This window comes from Pogona vitticeps, chromosome 2 (assembly GCF_051106095.1).
Source record: "Pogona vitticeps strain Pit_001003342236 chromosome 2, PviZW2.1, whole genome shotgun sequence".
NCBI classification, from domain to species: domain Eukaryota; kingdom Metazoa; phylum Chordata; class Lepidosauria; order Squamata; family Agamidae; genus Pogona; species Pogona vitticeps.
The window spans coordinates 30113159-30130679 of record NC_135784.1 but is presented as its reverse complement, the minus strand read 5'-3'; the positions used below and the strand labels follow the sequence as shown (position 1 = coordinate 30130679).

Genomic DNA, 17521 nt, shown 5'->3' with positions numbered 1-17521 from the left:
CAGCCACAGCCAGCCTCAAGAGTACGATGAATCAAGAAGGGTGGAGAGGAGGCGCTGGGCAGGACAGGTGGCACCTCTTTCGCATGATGGGGCAGAGGGAGTGGGGAGGGGGTCCTTCCGGCTACTGCCTTCTCAGGAAGCCACCAGCAGGATGGGAGTGCCGGGGAAGAAAGGAAACTTGAAAGAGGAGTCAGGAGGACACAAAGAACAGGAACGAATGCAAGTGGTTCTGGATTGAGCGTGTCATGGAAGAAGGAGTTTTATAAAGAGAGACAGCAAAGAGGAGGTTGAGAGTTTCACTTTAGTGGGGTCTTTTTAATTGGAAATTAGCGCTGCATCCTTTTAAAAACCTCTTCCCCATGCAAAGACATCCACCTTCGGTGATTGAGACATTGGGCCAGAAGTTGGGAGTTCAGTTCCCCACTGTGCCTCTTTCACAGGGGCTGGCCTCGAAGATCCAGAGGGCCTTTTCAATCTCTGCAGTTCTGAAATTATTATATCTTCCTGAGTTACGTTTCCCACAAAAATCTTCATCTTCCTGGCCCTTCACATTGACTTCCACATTCCCCCTACTTTCTCATTCTCTTACCAAACATTTCTCTCACTGTTGCTGATATGCTCTTCTGTTTCCTGCAGTGATGAGAGAGAGGCCTCGAGGAACCCCAGAAGCAGGTCAGAAAGTCTGTGGTGTTCCTTGCCAGTTCCTGGCATCCCAACATATATTACTTTACCTAACTTGGGGTAAAATTATTTTTAAAAACTCAGCTTCCCAAATTGCCCAGTTCAGCACCACCACTGAGATTCAGGAAGGTGTAGCCCCAAACAGTAGCTTCTCTGTGCTCCATTACATTTCATTCATGAGTTTGATTAAACATTTTCAAAAGCCCCTTCCCCCCCCACTACCAAAAATGGCCCCCTTCACATCAGGGGCAGGTCCTATCATGACTGATTAGACAGCTTCCTTGGGCAGCTGATTTGGGGTATCTTGAAAACATGCAAACAGCTCATTATTTGGCTCATTAGGACGCCTGCTACCAGGGAAAAGAAGATATTTTCTGCCTCAAATACTGTACCAAAATAACTTGGCTAGTCTAGGATATTCCGTGCCTTGCCTGAGGGACAGAAGGCACCATTTCTTGCTAAGCCTCAGTCAGCAAAATATCTTAAGCAGGCTCTGCTCAAGAGCGAAATCATTATGTATTGCTCCTTTCAGGAAACAGAAACAGGGCAGGGGAGAACTCCTTCCTTACAGTTTATATTTTTGGCAAAACTCTTGTCATTCTCCCTTCAGCCTTTCCTGGACAGGATGCTTATTCAGTTCTTTTGTATCATTTGCTTTCTCTTTTCCTGCCATTTGAGGTGGGCTAGATATCTCAGTGAGCTAGGTATGCAGCTGAGGAACTCCAGGTTGGGAGTTTGATTCCCCACTGGGCATCCCAGGAGAAGAGCCAGCCTGTGTAGCCTTGGGCAAGGCACACCTACCAAGAAATGCCCCCAGAAGAAGGGAATGGTCGACCGCTTCTCAGTAGTTTCTAACTAGAAAACTGTGGAAAGGGTCACCGTAAGTCGGAAATGACTTGACAAAACACTACTAGTAGAAATCAGAATTATATGTGGTTTTCCAAATGGAAGCTGATGTGCTGCAGATGTTTGAAGGAAGAGGATGCTGTTGCATCCATGTCTCTAGAAATGGGCTTCGCATAGGCATCGGGTTGACCTCTGTCTGAATAAAAAGCTTGACCAGAGAGGCCACAGGTTAGCGCTATTATGGTGTTTATGTTCTTCCAACAGATTTGTAAGGGAAAGAATGCTTCATTAACATATGCTGTAATAGTTAGAGCACTGGGGAGACCTAGGCTTAAGTTCTTACTGAACTGTGAAATGTACTATATAAATACACCTAATATGGCCCATGGAAATCAATCTGATCTCTTTCAAGGGATTAAATGGAAGATATAAATGATAAAGTGAACGTTCTGAGGAGTTGTATAACGTATCTTATTTTTTATAAACAGACTCATACAATGCGGATTTATATATCTATGTATATATGTGTGTGTGTGTGTGTGTATACACACACACATAAATTCATTCATTCATATATAAATAGATAACACAAAAATTATCAATTCAGATGGCAAGCTGACTCTTGTGTTTAGGAGTGCAGCATAAAATTGGAATAAGGTTGAATGCAGGGTAGCATTTTGCACCCTGAACCTGTGTTTAAATATATTGTTTGTTTGTTACATACAGTAAAACAAGTAATGTATGTAACAATCTATTCAAACACAGGTTCTGGGTACAATACACTTCCCTACATGCAATCTTATGCAAGGAGAACAAACCTATCAATTCTAAAGGAAATCAACCCTGAGTGCTCACTGGAAGGACAGATCCTGAAGCTGAGGCTCCAGTACTTTGGCCATCTCATGAGAAGAAAAGACTGCCTGGAAAAGACCCTGATGTTGGGAAAGTGTGATGGCAGGAGGAGAAGGGGATGACCGAGGATGAGATGGCTGGACAGTGTCTGCGAGGCAACCAACATGAATTTGACACAACTCCGTGAGGCAGTGGAGAATAGGAGGGCCTGGCGTACTCTGGTCCATGGGGTCACGAAGAGTCGGACACGACTAAACGACTAAACGACTACGATGTTGCACTCCTAAACACTAGAGTCAGGTTGCCATCTAGCCAAACATACTGTACACACAGGATTGTATGCTTCTAATGCTGTAACAGCTACAGGCAGTATCATCATTAGCTTAAGTAATGGCAAACATTTTTGTTTTATATCCACTGGTAGAAGAATGTCACTGGAACTTGGATATTTGCTTGATGCTTTGTGACAGGGGGTTGGGGTTAGGAACACCCCTTTACTGGAACCAAACTATATGTTAGCCTGTTTCATCAAGATTCTTTTTTAAAAAAAGTGATGTTCCTTTTTTTAAAAACACACACACACATCATTCCTATGTTTTTGAGCTTTGAAGACAGCAGAGGTACAAGGCAGTGTGTTCATTATTTTCCCAAATCTCAGAACTATTTCTTTTTTAAATTTTATTTTAAAAATGAATGAGGCCACTTTTATACACTATGCCTATGAGCACTGAAAACAGAACATAAAAATGTTACTGTAAAAAGGGAGGTCATTAAATGTAGTAGGAACCCCCCCCCCCCAATAGTCATTCAGGATCAGTTCCAAGACCGCCGCCACCACTCCGGATGCTGAAAAACTAGGATTATAGAGAATGCTATTTTAATAGCAAACACTATACATAGCATGGTGTCTACTGGCCAGTTCTGGCAATGACAGTGTAGAAAAATATTTCTCTACTTCTAGTAGACAATTTTGGCAACTTCACCTTTAGAAATATGTATTTCTAGGATTATTCTTTTAATATTTTTAATATTTTCAGACCATGGATGTGCATTAGTGGATACTGACCCCACAGATAAGGGAGAAAAAGATAGTTAAGGGCCCCCAAAGAGTAGTTAGCTACTCTTAAAGTAGTGGATGACACTGCACATTACTGTAACTCTAATTACTTATTAAAAAGCAACTTTCGAAGATCTGACTGAAGAACACAACCGAATGCCTTTCTGTCAGAGTTGTGTGTTGGTGTAAAACCACTAGAGTCACTACAGTAGATTGGTTCAAGAAGAATTCAGATACCAGGATATTTGTTCCACCACCTTAAATTTACAAATATACAGAAAATCTAACATAGTGAAAGCAAAGCAAAGTGTGCTGCTTATATACTGCCCCACAGTGCTTCAAGCACTCTCTGGGCGGTTTACAAGTTAGTTATGCAGGCTACACATTGCCCCCCCCCCCCAGTGATCTGGGTATTCATTTTGCCGACCTCGGAAGGATAGAAGGCTGAGTCAACCTTGAGCCGGCTACCTGGGATTGAACCCCAGGTCGTGAGCACAGTTTTGGCTGCAGTACAGCAGTTTAACCACTGCACAGAACAGCAGCACTCAGCTCTGTTCTCTTACTCACAAAATGCTAGTCAGAAGGAAGGAAAAAGAGGTCACATGTGGTACAGTATGGTCCATTTATACGTTTACCATGCAATCAGGAGAGAGATGACTTCATTGCTTCACCCTTATAGCAACTGATTGCATCAGCCACCCTGACTCAGCAGCCTGCTATTAGTTACCCAGCATCCTTCTCTGGAATATTCTGTCAGACAGTAAATTTTGGATCCATTTTAATGTTTGGATCTTAATGCAGGACTTTCCTCTGCAGTGCTTAAATGTGTAATAAGAACAATGTTTACTATTACCACTATTAGTTTTTCAAGGGGCAATTTTAAAATGGAAAGTGCATAGAAAACTATAAGGTTGAAGCTGTTTCCGTTTTAAACAGAATCTGGGAAAGTGTCAGTGCAGATAACTATTATGTAATAATTTAATTTTACCGTGCACACTTACATGTGGTGGCACTGCGGATTAAACCGCAGAAGTCTCTGTGCTGCAAGGTCAGAAGACCTGCAGTCGCAAGATCGAATCCATGCAACAGAGTGAGTGCCCGTCACTTGTCTCAGCTCCCGCCAACCTAGCAGTTCAAAAGCATGCAAAATGTGAGTAGATAAATAGGTACCACCACCGTGGGAAGGTAACGGCGTTCCATGTCTAGTCGCACTGACCACGTGACCACGGAAGATTGTCTTCGGACAAACGCTAGCTCTATGGGTTGGAAACAGAGATGAACACCACCACCCAAGAGTCGGACACGACTGGACAAATTGTCAAGGGGAACCTTTAACTTTACCTTACACTTACTGATATAATGGCAGCCGAAAGGCATTCTGTAAGGTCAAGTTCAGGTCTTGCAAAGTGGGATGTGATCTTTTCTGACCCCAAGGAAAACAGCTTCACCACCACGGAAGGCAGAAAGAGAAAAGGTTGGGTGCGGATTAAAGGTCACATGGGAGAGGCTGAGGAATCTGAAGGCTTGCAAGCCTCTCAACTACAACTAAGTGGTGCCAATGTCAGTGAGCTCCGATGCCATCCACAGGATTGCGCGGTCTACTGAGCTGTGCCCCATCTGTTTTCCACTCAATAGCTGGACCTGCAGCTCCAACACGTCTCTGGCAGATCCAGGAGTGTTCGGTGTTACACCTGGATGAGCTGGCTTTGAAGTCATCCGTCAGATAAGCACAGTCGCCACCGTTCCCGATGACTTCCAGTCTACAACATAAACAACACAAAGAAGGTGTTTTTTTTTCTTACCTGCAGCGGAGTCGCAGTTGAAGAACCAAGGGCCATTCAGATCATTTCACTGCGTTCTCTTTCCTGCCAATCCATTTTATCAGAGCTTCAAATAGCAGCTTTGTTCAGCTGGCTGCAGGATACTTGAAGATACTTGGGAAAGTAACTTTTCCAAGCTGCTCCTGACTCTGAACTGTTGAAGCTGCCCTCTATATCAGACTGTAACTCCACCTAGCCCTAAATGATAGAATCATCAAAAAGTGAAGTTGGAAGGGGCCTACAAAACCATCACATCCAACCCCCTGCTCAGTGCAGGAATACAAAGGATATCTGCCAGGTGATTATCTAGGTTTTTCTTGAATGTCTCCGGTGTTGGAGCAATCACCAACTCCTGTGTTGGAGCAATCACCACTGTCCTACTTCTCTAATAGTTAGGAAGTTTTTCCTGATATTCAACCGAAATCTGGCTTCCTGTAACTTGAGCCCATTGTTGCATGTCCTGCACTCTGGGATGACTGAGAACAGATCCTGCCCCTCCTCTGTATGATAACCTTTCAAGTACAGTGGACCCTCTACTTAAGGAATTAATCCGTATTGGAATGGTGGCTGCAAGTCGAAAAGTCTGTAAGTCGAATCTCCATTGACCTACAATGCACTGAAAACCGATTAATCCCATAACCAGTGATTTTTATTCTATTTTTATTCCATTTTGGTTTTTTTCTGCTCTGTAAGTCGATTCTCTGGCTGCAAGTCGAATCTAAATTTTACAGCCAGAGAAGTCTGTAACTCGAAAAGTCTGTAAATCGAGCCGTCTGTAAGTCGAGGGTCCACTGTATTTGAAAAATGCTATCATATCACACTTTAGTCTTCTTTTCTCACGGCTAAACATGCCCAATTCTTTCAGCCTTTCCTCATAAGGCTTGGTCAGCCCCCTGATTATCCTTGTCACCTTACTCTGAACTTGTTTCAATTTTTTTAGCATCCTTCTTGAAGTGTGGTGTCCAGAACTGGACACAATACTCAAGGTGAGGCCTAACCAGTGCTGAATAGAGCGGGACTGGCACCTTGCGGGATTTGCAAACTATACTTCTATTAATGCAGCCTAAAATAGCATTTGCCTTTTTGGTAGCCTCATCACACTGTTGGCTCATTTTTAGCTTGTGATCTATGACAATTCCAAGATCCTTCTTGCTTGCAGTTTTGCTGAGTCAGGTATCCTGCATCTTGTAACTGTGCAATTGGTTTCTTTTTCCGAGGTGCAGTACTTTGCACTTATCCCTGTTGAATTTTGTTCTGTTGCTTTCGACCCAGTGCTCCATCCTATCAAGGTCAATTTTGAATTTTGTTTCTGTCTTCTACGGCAGTGGTTCCCAACCTTTTCCGAACCTCGGACTGGTTGGGGGGTGGGGTCCATGTGCAGGTGGGAGGCACCCATGCATGCATGTGGGGGTGTTCTTGCGTGTGTGCAGAGGCATGTGTGCCAGGGGGTGAGAGATCTGCCTCTGTGGCCCAATCCTGCCAAAGCCACAGCCTGGTACCAGGCCGCAGACCGAGAGTTGGAGACCCCAGTTCTAGGGTATTACCTATTCCGCCCAATTTGGTATAATCTGCAAATTAGACAAGCATTCCCTCATCCAAATAATTAATAAAAATATTGAAGAGCACCAGGCCCAGGACTGAGTGCTACCCCACTTGTTACCTCCTCCCAGTTAGAGGAGGATCCATTAATCATCACCCTCTGAGTACAATTCTATAGCCAACTGTGTACTGTATCCACCTGACCCTTGATCTATCCAGTCCACACCTAGTTAGCTTGCTAATCAGGATATCATGGGGCATGTGGTCAAAAGCTTTGCTGAAGTCAAGATATATTTCATCTACAGCATTCCCTCTGTCTATCGGGGGGGGGGGGGGTTACCTGATCAAAGAACAAGATCAAATTAGTTTGGCAGGATTTGTTCTTGACAAATCAGTGTTGGCTTCTTGTTAATTATTTTGTTCCAACCAGCATTAGCTCTTAAGCAGATATATTCTCCAGATTTATTCTCTGAAATGATTTTCAGCTGAAGATGATAGAGACTGAATGCATGTCATTTTGCATATCCCATGTGTGTTATATCATCTGGACCATGTTCTACTTACGCATTAAGTTATAGAGGGAGGGAAGGCCATTTGTATAGCTTTGGGGGAAAGGATGGATATAAACACTGTACCAAAATTTTTTACATATGTCAGTATTCCCTATCCTTGCTTTGGTTTTAACTAACAATTAAAGATAAAGGCAATAATAAATAATAACACCACAAGAAAGTTCTCTCTGTGTGTTTAGTTCCATTTTGTAGAGGATTTCACTACTCAAAATAATTTGGGGGGGGGGGCTGGCTGTAGAGCTTGGGAGATCAATTCCTCCATGTGCCCCTTACATTTCAACTGGAGTAGGACATAGCCAAAAACAAACAAAACAATATAAAATATTGTCAGGACAGCTGGCAAACTTAAAGGGAATTAGGAAGTATGAAGGGAATGGCAAATAATGTCATGGACCCTGCCAATGTTCGAACATTCTGGTTTTGATCCTGTCGGCAGGGATAACTACAGCCCAGTTCCTTACACAACACTGCTGATCAAAAGGGAAGGAGCACTCACGTTGCATTTTCTCCATTTATCCATTTCCAAGACTGGTCTCTGTCTCTCCTGAGTCCAATCCAGTAGGGAGTCTTGCCTTTTAGCCACATGATAAAGTCCTTTGAAGACCAGAATAGTCCAGTATAAGAAAGATGTGTACTGCAACATTTATACGTTATAAACCAGAAGCAGCGAGCATTCACTAAAATGTACATGAACCAAGGAGCAACATTGATAGGCCATGTACTGGAGATATTTATTTATTTATTTATTTATTTATTTATTTATTTATTTATTTATTTATTTATTTATTTATTTATTCATTTATTCATTTATTTATTTATTTATTTATTCATTCATTCATTCATTCATTCATTCATTCATTCATTCATTCATTTTTTACCCCACCCCTCTAGACAACGTCTACTTGGGGCGGCTTACAAAAATGAAAACACATTAAACAATGTAAAAAAAAATAACTAGCATAGTGCAATTATTATAATTAATACTGTCCAAGATGGCAAAATTAAGAACCAGAAAAAAGGATATGATGAGCACTTACAAAATTTCTCATTCTTGGTGATTTTTGTTTTGTTTTTGTTTTGAGAATAAGCAAGCATGACATGTTGAGCCTTCCTACCAAAATGTTTCTCTACGTGAGAGAAATCCTCCACCCTCTCATAGAAAAGAGACCCCCATCTCCTTTTTCGTCCCCTCACCAATTTCCACCCATTTCTCTGCCTCAGATATGGTCAAATTCTATGCAATTTGCCTTTCGTAGTGAATCCTGAGGAGGAAAGATACCATTCTGTGGAGGACTCTAAAAATCCTACACAGCTTAGTATCTCTCCCAGAAAAAAATGATCAAGAATCACCAAAGGGAGGGAATCCTGTCTAGACTTCTCATAGGATCTATCCCAGACCCTCTTTTCAGAAACCACACTGCAAGAATAAAATTGGTCTATGTTCCCTGTTTCTGGCTGAAAATGACAGTCTATAAGATTCATGTCCGCACCATGAACCCATACCTTTGAAAAAAAAAAACAAAACTCCAAACCAGCTAACTAGAGAGATGGTGGCTTCCACCACCACACTTATTACTTGAACCCACAATTGCTAGGATCTCCCATTCATTACATATGACATGCCTTGTGTCACACATAGCCACAGCCATATATTTCCATTTCCTTGTGCTGCCTAATAAGAGCTGGGTATGATGTCAGTAAAAGAACACCATTTTATATATGTATTTACATTTATTATACAGTGGTGCCTTGCAAGACAAATGTAATTCGTTCCGCGAGAAGCACTGCCTTGCGAAAAAATCGTCTTGCGAAAAGCAGCTTCCCATAGGAATGCATTGCAATGCATTCCTATGGGAACCTCGCAAGATGAATGAAATTTTTTTGTCTTGCGAGGCATCGGTCTCAGAAAGAAAAATCATCTTGCGAAGCACGGCCATAGAAGCCATCCTGCGAGGCACCATAGCGATCGAAAAAACCATTTGTCTTGTGGTTTTTTCATCCCGCGAGGCATTCGTCTTGCAAGCACCACTGTACTTATTAGTTTTAATCTGTCTTTTTACTAAAAGAAATAGTGCTCAAGGCAGCTAATAAACAGTGTTAAAACAGTTTAAAACAGATTAAATGCAGATTAAACAGAAAATCCTTTAGCAACACCATAATCACAGAGAAGCGGTGAATGACAAATGAAGTAATTATACCTCTCACCTTCTCATCTGTTGTAATCCTAGCCAGGGAAGCACCATACGATGAACAGAAAGTCTGGCTGGAAGTCCAGTTTTTCCCTTCTTTGGAAAAGTAATAGCACTTCCCTTCAAACATAATCCATAAAGGGGGACAAGGGGAGCTGAACGCACAGCTTGGTCCAAAATGTTTTGTGAGAAAAACTGAGGAAAGAACAGAGGGTTATTGTCCAGCCAGGTTCCCCCCCATGCCACCTTGAGAAGTAGTGAGAATAAGGCAAGGATGACGTGGGACGTGAAACGGCACCATTGCAATAAACCAGGGAACAAGCAATTGCTGCAGATTAGCTCATTTGTCTCACACGCCCAAGTTTGTAGCACTTTCCCCATGTTTTAATAGGACGTGTGGATAAACACAGTGGAATATGCTGTGGTGTGGCTGGGTGTGCACCCTGTTGCTGTTGAGTGTTTCAGGGACTGGGTGTGACAATCCTAGGAAGAAATAAAATGGGAAGAGAGGAAGGCAGGACCAGACATACAGGGCTGTTGGGGGAATACCAAGGGGGTACAGAATGTAGGTGGGGGAAAAAGCAGTTGTCCTATACCGCCTGAAACTGCACTGTACATCGTGCCCCGCTTAATGATTGCCCCGTATTATGACAAATCCGCTTTACGATGACGTTTTTGCGATCGCAAAAGGATGGTCTAAATGGGGGAATTTCGCTTAGCGATGATTGGTTCCCTGCTTCGGGAACCAATTTTCGCTTTACAACGATCAAAAACAGCTCATCATCGGTTTTTCAAAATGGCCGCCGGGTGCTTAAAATGGCTCCCTGCTGTGTTTAGGGACGGATTCCTTGCTATACAGGCACCAAAAATGGCCGCCGTATAGAGGATCTTCGCTGGACGGTGAGTTTTCAGCTCAATGGAACGCACTGAACAGTTTTCAATGCATTTCAATGGGCTTTTACATTTCGCTTTAAGATGTTTTCGCTTAACAGCGATTTTCCTGGAATGGATAAGTGAGGCACCACTGTATCTAGTAAATAGTAAATAAACCAGAGCAGACGAGAAACAGAGTGGGTACTATGTTCAACCACTGTAAAGCTTATTATTGTGTGCTACAACAGGAGTCGCTAAGGACTTGACCAGGTTTTCCTGGTGAGCACAACTTCAGCCACAGTTATCTCCCAAATAGACCCAGTCTTTTGAATGAGCATAGAGGAGAACCCAGGAGAAGCCCCAGTTGCATAGTCTTTCTTTCTGTGATTTGTTAGTTAAATGCACTTGGCTCTTTTAGGTTCATTTTTATATTATCCCATGGCTTAGCAAAGTTTCTCCTTTTTTGGGATGGGTGACAACTCGCAAAGTTCAGTCGACTTCTGTCTAGAAGAGCGGGATAAAAATCCAATAATAAATAAATAATATAATAAGTCCAACATGGTAACCACAACACCGGAGAGAAGGGTGCCACATTTCCTGATTCGCTCCTTTAAGACGGCGTCACAGAATCTGGACAACTTACCAGTTACAACGACAATGACAACCAGGACTATGATGAAGCCACCACAGTAAATAAATTTCTTTTTATCCACAGCAAATTTCCAGCATTGACGGTGAACTAGAACATAAAGGAAAACGAACACATTTGCAACTCTATCTTGGGGGAGTCTGTGCTATTAACAGCTTCATCACCCATCACTCTTCCAATGAGAAGCCTCCCATGCAGCAAGGTGGAGAAGGCAGCATGGAGTAGTGGTTAGAGTGCACAGGTGCTTGGGAGGGCTGCTTTTTACTCCTTGTTGGATCATGGCACTTCTTGGCCAAAATCCTGTTGTAAGTCACAGAGAAGACCCATTTGAATAAGTAGAGCTTGTAGAGGAGCTGACCCACGAAATCTCCACTGATTCTAATACAATGCCCAGAGATTTGCAGAAATTGGATGACTCTCCGTTCTCCTGCCTTCCTCCCCAGCAAAGCCTGGTAAGTGTGAAGGATGGGTGGGATGGAGAAAGAACCCAACAGGAGGCAACCCAAAGAACCCAACCACACACTTGAAGCAAATAGGGCAGGGGTAGGCACTTGCAACTAGCCATGGAATTATTCTTGACTTCTTGAACTACAAATCCCATAGTTTTCCGTTCTGGGAATTCCACCTGACCTGCAGACACTTAAATGTGTCTCACTTGGGAGAAAGGCCTATTTAAAATCTTTAAAGATAACGCTGTTAAGGTGCTACACTCAATATAACAGCAAGTTTGGAAAACTCAGCAGTGGCCAGAGGACTGGAAAAGATCAGTCTACATCCCAGTCCCAAAGAAGGGTAGTGCCAAAGAATGCTCCAACTACTGTACAATTGCACTCATTTCCCACATTAGCAAGGTTATGCTCAAAATCCTACAAGGTAGGCTTCAGCCGTATGTGGACCGAGAACTCCCAGAAGTACAAGCTGGATTTCGAAGAGGCTGAGGAACTAGAGACCAAATTGCTAACATGCGCAGGATTATGGAGAAAGCCAGAGAGCTCCATAAAAACATCTACTTCTGTTTCATTGACTATGCAAAAGCCTTTGACTGTGTAGACCACAGAAAACTATGGCAAGTCCTTAAAGAAATGGGAGTGCCTGACCACCTTATCCATCTCCTGAGAAATCTATATGCTGGACAGGACGCAACAGTTAGAACTGGATATGGAAACACTGATTGGTTCAAAATTGGGAAAGGAGTATGACACAGCTGTATATTGTCCCCTGGCTTATTTAACTTATATGCAGAATACATCATGCGGAAGACTGGACTGGAGGAATCCCAAACTGGAATTAAGACTGCCGGAAGAAATATCAACAACCTCAGATATGCAGATGATACCACTCTGATGGCAGTTAGTGAGGAGGAATTAAACCTCTTAATGAGGGTGAAAGAGGAGAGCGCAAAAAATGGTCTGAAGCTCAAGATAAAAATAACCAAGATCATGGCCACTGGTCCCATCACCTCCTGGCAAATAGAAGGGGAGGCAGTGATTGATTATACTTTCTTGGGCTCCATAATCACTGCAGATGGTGACAGCAGCCACAAAATTAAAAGATGCCTGCTTCTTGGGAGGAAAGCAATGACAAACCTAGACAGCATCTTTAAAAGCACAGACATACCTTGCCGACAAAAGTCCACATAATCAAATCTATGTTTTTTCCAGTAGTGATGTATGGAAGTGAGAGGTGGACGATAAAGAAGGCTGACCACCGAAGAATTGATGCTTTTGAATTGTGGTGCTGGAGGAGACTCTTGAGAGTCCCCTGGACTGCAAAGAGAACAAACCTATCCATTTTGAAGGAAATCAACCCTGAAGCTGAGGCTCCATTAATTTGGCCATCTCATGAGAAGAGAAGACTCCCTGGAAACGACCCTGATGTTGGGAAAGTGTGAGGGCAAGAGGAGAAGGGAATGACAGAGACGAGATGGCTGGACAGTGTCACCGAAGGTATCAACATGAATTTGACCCAACTTCGGGAGGCAGTGGAAGACAGGAGGGCCTGGCATGCTCTGGTCCATGGGATCACAAAGAATCGGACACAACTTAATGACTAAACAACAACAATACCATGGCACCTGTTTATAAAATTAATATTTAGCGATACATCAATGTATCAGAAACAAGTCTCCCTCTAGGGTGCGTGAATGAGTGAGTGGCTTAACTTTTCTCCTCTCCAAATAGCTTTTCTCCTCCCCTATGTACTCAGAGCTATCGTTTCCAGCCCCTTTCGTTCCTTTTGCAATGGAACCCGATACAGTGGTGGTGGGGGAGGCAGACTAATACATGAGGGTTGGAAATTAGAGGGAACATTGATCGGGAAGGGGTTTCTGTTTAGGAAAGTGTCCCTCGGTTGTTCTGGCTGCTCTTTCAGAAACGCATTGCACACAAAGGGCAGGATATCCGCGCAGCAGGACGGGCGATCGCACACAAACACCCCAGTGACAGTGGCATACTATGTTTCAATATATCTTCCCACAGGAAAAAATAATAATTACTCGCCAGTGATGTAATGGCTGTGCCCCCCCCCCAGTGACATATGTTTACCAACATATTGATGTATTGGGCACAGATATATATATTTTAAATAATGTGTATGCTGCAGTAATGGCATCCACCTTCCTAGCTTTGATTCTGACAAGACATGGGGCAGGCCGTGCATAGTCTCGGTAGGGAATGCACCAGTACAATAAAGGTACAAAATAACACAACCCTCCTGGAGATGGGGAAATGTTCCACATTTACACCACTGACTGTGAGAATGTCTTAGTCTTGACTCTGCATCATGTGACCAGGAAAAAAAATACCAAACATAACTAGTGGATAACTACATCACATTTCCCTTGCGCGTCCAGGGCCTCAGTGTTTCACACATTCAGACTAATGCAAATGCAAAGAAAATCAGTTGCTCTTTGAAATATGCAATTCTCCAAGGTTTGACATGGATCTTTCCAAATTTTAAAAAAAGTTTACCAAAATGATGTGTATTATGAAAAAGTGTATGCAACTCTGTGTATATCACTGAAAAGGACCAAAATGAATTATAATAATAAATAGGCAAATGTGCATATTAGGCAAAAGTGCAAAGGAAAATGCAAGTATGTGGAGAAATGTCTACCAAACTATGTACAAACACTCATGCACACTTTGAAAAAACTTTACCAAACAATATACCATACTTTCCGTGTATAAGACGCCCCCATGTATAAGACGCCCCCCTCACTTTTCTAACCCAAAATTAAGAAATCTAAGTGGGGCTTAGCAAGTGTAGAGGGAAAGGGATCAAAGCACTGCAGGATCACTTTGATCTTTGCTTTCCCCTCCACTTGGTTTTTCTCTCCTCAGCTTACTTCCGTGTATAAGACAGCCCTCATTTTTAGTCTAAGGTTTTTAGAGAAAAGTATAGTCTTATACATGGAAAAATACAGTAGAATGGAAAAATTCTCAAAAATTGTTTGGGACCAACAGAATGGATGTTGGGAAAATATAAAACAAAAAAGAAAAGAAGGTGAGAGACCCGAGATGGATACATTGATTGCTCCTGGCTCTGAAGCGTTTGCGTTCCCTGCTACCCGTCTCCTGGAAGCCACCACTTACCATGGGTAGGGCTCTCCTCAAATGAAATCGAAGATGGTCTTGTCCCAGAAGGTAGTTCAGATGCCATCCCCCTTCTGTTCAAATATGTCGCAAGTCAGCCTCCAGAATATGCTCTCCTGTATATATTGAAACACATATGGTCCAGTGGGTTGGGGGCCCACTTGTATATTTTTACCTGGAAATGTGTCCACTTTTAGAAATGCATCATTCCATAACGCTACTAAGATACAGAATCATGGTACAAGGCACACTAATGGGAATGGATTGGAGTTGGGCACCAACTGGAAAACCTGTGGTTTGTGATTCATGGGCACACATGAACCACAAACCATCACACACACACCCCACTGAAAAACAAACCGGTTCACAGATCGTTTTTCAGGTTCCTGGCAGAGAGGAGCCTACCTGGTCCTGCCACCTGGTACTAATACTGATCACAATTATAAACATTCCCCAAATAAATCTTTCCCATTTTTTTTATCTACAGGAAGGAACAGCATGTTGAGAACCATATCCTAACCACAATCTTATATGTAAGCAAATTACATTGATTTCAACAAGGCCCATTGTCAGGGAAGATGGTATAAAGCTGCACAGTAAGGGTGAGATCAGTAAGGGGGAAACAGGTCACATTTTGCTCTGTTTGTGGCACAGTCTGGTCTGAATGATTTCCCACATGATTACACATTCCGCTCTGCTCTGTGCCGAAGCACAGAGGGCTAACTGCTTCCAAGGAGGATGCTGACAAATTGGAACAGGTTCAGGGGAGGGCAGCAAGGAGGATCAGGGGGCTGGAAACCAAGCCTTATGAGGAAAGGTTGAAAGAATTGGGCATCTTTTGCCTTGAGAAAAGAAGATAGAAGGGTGGTATGATAGCACTTTTTAAATATTTGAAAGGCTGCCATACAGAGGAGGGGCAAGATCTGTTCTCAGTCGTCCCAGAGTGTGGGACATGCAACAATGGGCTCAAGTTAAAGGAAGCCAGATTTAGGCTGAATATGTATCAGGAAAAAAAATCCTACTAGGGCACTAGGACAGTGGAACCAGTAATCTCAGGAGGCAGTGAGCGCTCCAACACTGGAGGCATTCAAGAGAAATTTAGACAACCGCCTGGCAGATATCCTTTGACTTGTATTCTTGCACTGAGCAGGGGGTTGGACTTGATGGCCTTACAGGCCCCTTCCAACTTCATGATTCTATGATTATGCTGAAGCAATTCCTGCATGGGGAAAAAGAGTCATTTTAATGAAAATCGCTCCCAGCAAAGTGCCTGTTTCCAGCATGACCGCACACAATCCTTTCTTGCCATCTGATCACACTCTGAACTACTACACTGGAGCTGCAAACCTATTGACACATACCTGGAAAAGGTAACTTTTAATGCAACAGGACTTACCTGGGGATGAATATTCACAGGATTGTATAATAAACCCCCTATTATTATTTGTCCCCAAACCAATAATTATTGGGGGGGGGGGACTTTTCAAGTATCCATACAGTCCATTTTGATGCAGCATCTGACCCAGAGAGATACCAGAGTGCTTTTTAATAATAATTACTAAGCATTTGTGGGGAGCATTCAAGGGTTCAGAGAATACAATATAAGAATACAAGTTTTCTATAGACAGGATCAAACTAATGACTTGGATCTCCAACTGTTTCTTCAGATACTGTAGCTGTCTGGTCAAAACAAAGAAGAACCAATCTACATCCTCTAGCAAAGGGCATTCAGAAGCAGGCTGTGACTTCCCCTTTTAACACAGCGAGTCACAGTTAGAGCATACCGATTGAATCAGTGCAACTAATGGACGACTTGCTTCACTCAATCCCCATTGATGCCATACTTACTTTAGTGTGAGCTTGAATGCTTAACCATAGGATTATACCGAATTCCTTATTTCTTTTAGAGCTAGGTACAAAAAAAGAAGCTTGAGTTTCTTCTTCTTTTGCAGAACTTTAGCTTAAAAGCAGCCTTATCCCCCACCCACCCAAACCCTTCCTTGTAGGGGCAACACGGTATTCACCTTCTTTTTCTTCCTCTTTCCGGAATAACGGGGCAACTGAGTTGCAAATACAGGGGTGTTTTCCTCTGCGCACGGCAGGACTTGCTATCGATGGGTTTAAAAGAAGGCGGCAGCCGCGGAATAAGAAGTCCCCCGCCCGGTAGTTGCAGAAGTGAGCCCGAGGCGACAGTTTCTCCAAGATGAGATGCGGCATCGGGTCTCACTGGAGCAAGTCGAGGCAGGGGTCCTGCGTTGGTAAAGGCAATCAAAAGGAAACAGCATCCGGATTACACCGCTGCCCCTCCCAAACACAACGTGCCTCTAAACTCGGTAACTCACATGACTACTTCCAGGAACTTCTCTGCCAAAGGAAGGCAGCGCTTTTAAGACATTGATGCAACCTTGCTTTTGCTCTGCTCGCATTTCGATGATGCATTTCTGATCTGGTTTCTTCAGAACATTAGAAACTGGCATTTTAACCCCGCACAGTATGTGAAAACTGACAGAGGAAAACATTTACCAGCGCGTTGCTTTCACTGTCATATGTCCTCACGTTGCTGGAGATTTATGGGTGAGTGAGCTAATCGCCAAAAGGGGAGAAAGTAAAAGGCACGTCCTTGAAATTAAAAATGGATCCTTGTGATTTCTTATGGTTTTTAGGTGTGATGCTTATCAAACTTCTGCCAAATCACAGATCCCATGTGTGAGCACGGACTACGCCACAGAAATCATGGGTGCTTCGGCACATGACCTTGCAGTGGTGCAAAATCATGGATCCGAGGCACAAATCCTCACAGATCCCCATGATTTTTTAAAATCTTGGTCCCTCTCCAAATCCCCATATAAA

General features: G+C 43.0%; 1 protein-coding gene across 1 annotated transcript; it reads right to left on the bottom strand.

The window, feature by feature from the left end:
• Window positions 1-2599: 2599 nt before the first annotated feature.
• Window positions 2600-14621, bottom strand: LOC110091632 (C-type lectin domain family 2 member B-like). The gene is made up of 3 exons (XM_078384044.1): window positions 9573-14621; window positions 7864-8099; window positions 2600-5196 (listed from the first exon to the last, which is right to left on the bottom strand). The coding sequence occupies exons 1-3, from the start codon at window positions 9684-9686 to the stop codon at window positions 4998-5000; spliced, it is 549 nt and encodes a 182-aa protein (XP_078240170.1). The 5' UTR covers window positions 9687-14621; the 3' UTR covers window positions 2600-4997.
• Window positions 14622-17521: the final 2900 nt, after the last annotated feature.

Excerpts from the sequence above, each read along its gene's own strand:
- LOC110091632 (XM_078384044.1), bottom strand. The coding sequence starts at position 9,686 with ATGTTTGAAGGGAAGTGCTATTACTTTTCCAAAGAAGGGAAAAACTGG. Across the intron at positions 8,100-9,572 it reads GGATTACAACAGATGAGAAG|AATATCTCCAGTACATGGCC; the intron begins GTGAGAGGTATA and ends AATAAATAAATA. Across the intron at positions 5,197-7,863 it reads ATAAATGGAGAAAATGCAAC|ACTGGAAGTCATCGGGAACG; the intron begins GTGAGTGCTCCT and ends TTTATGTTGTAG.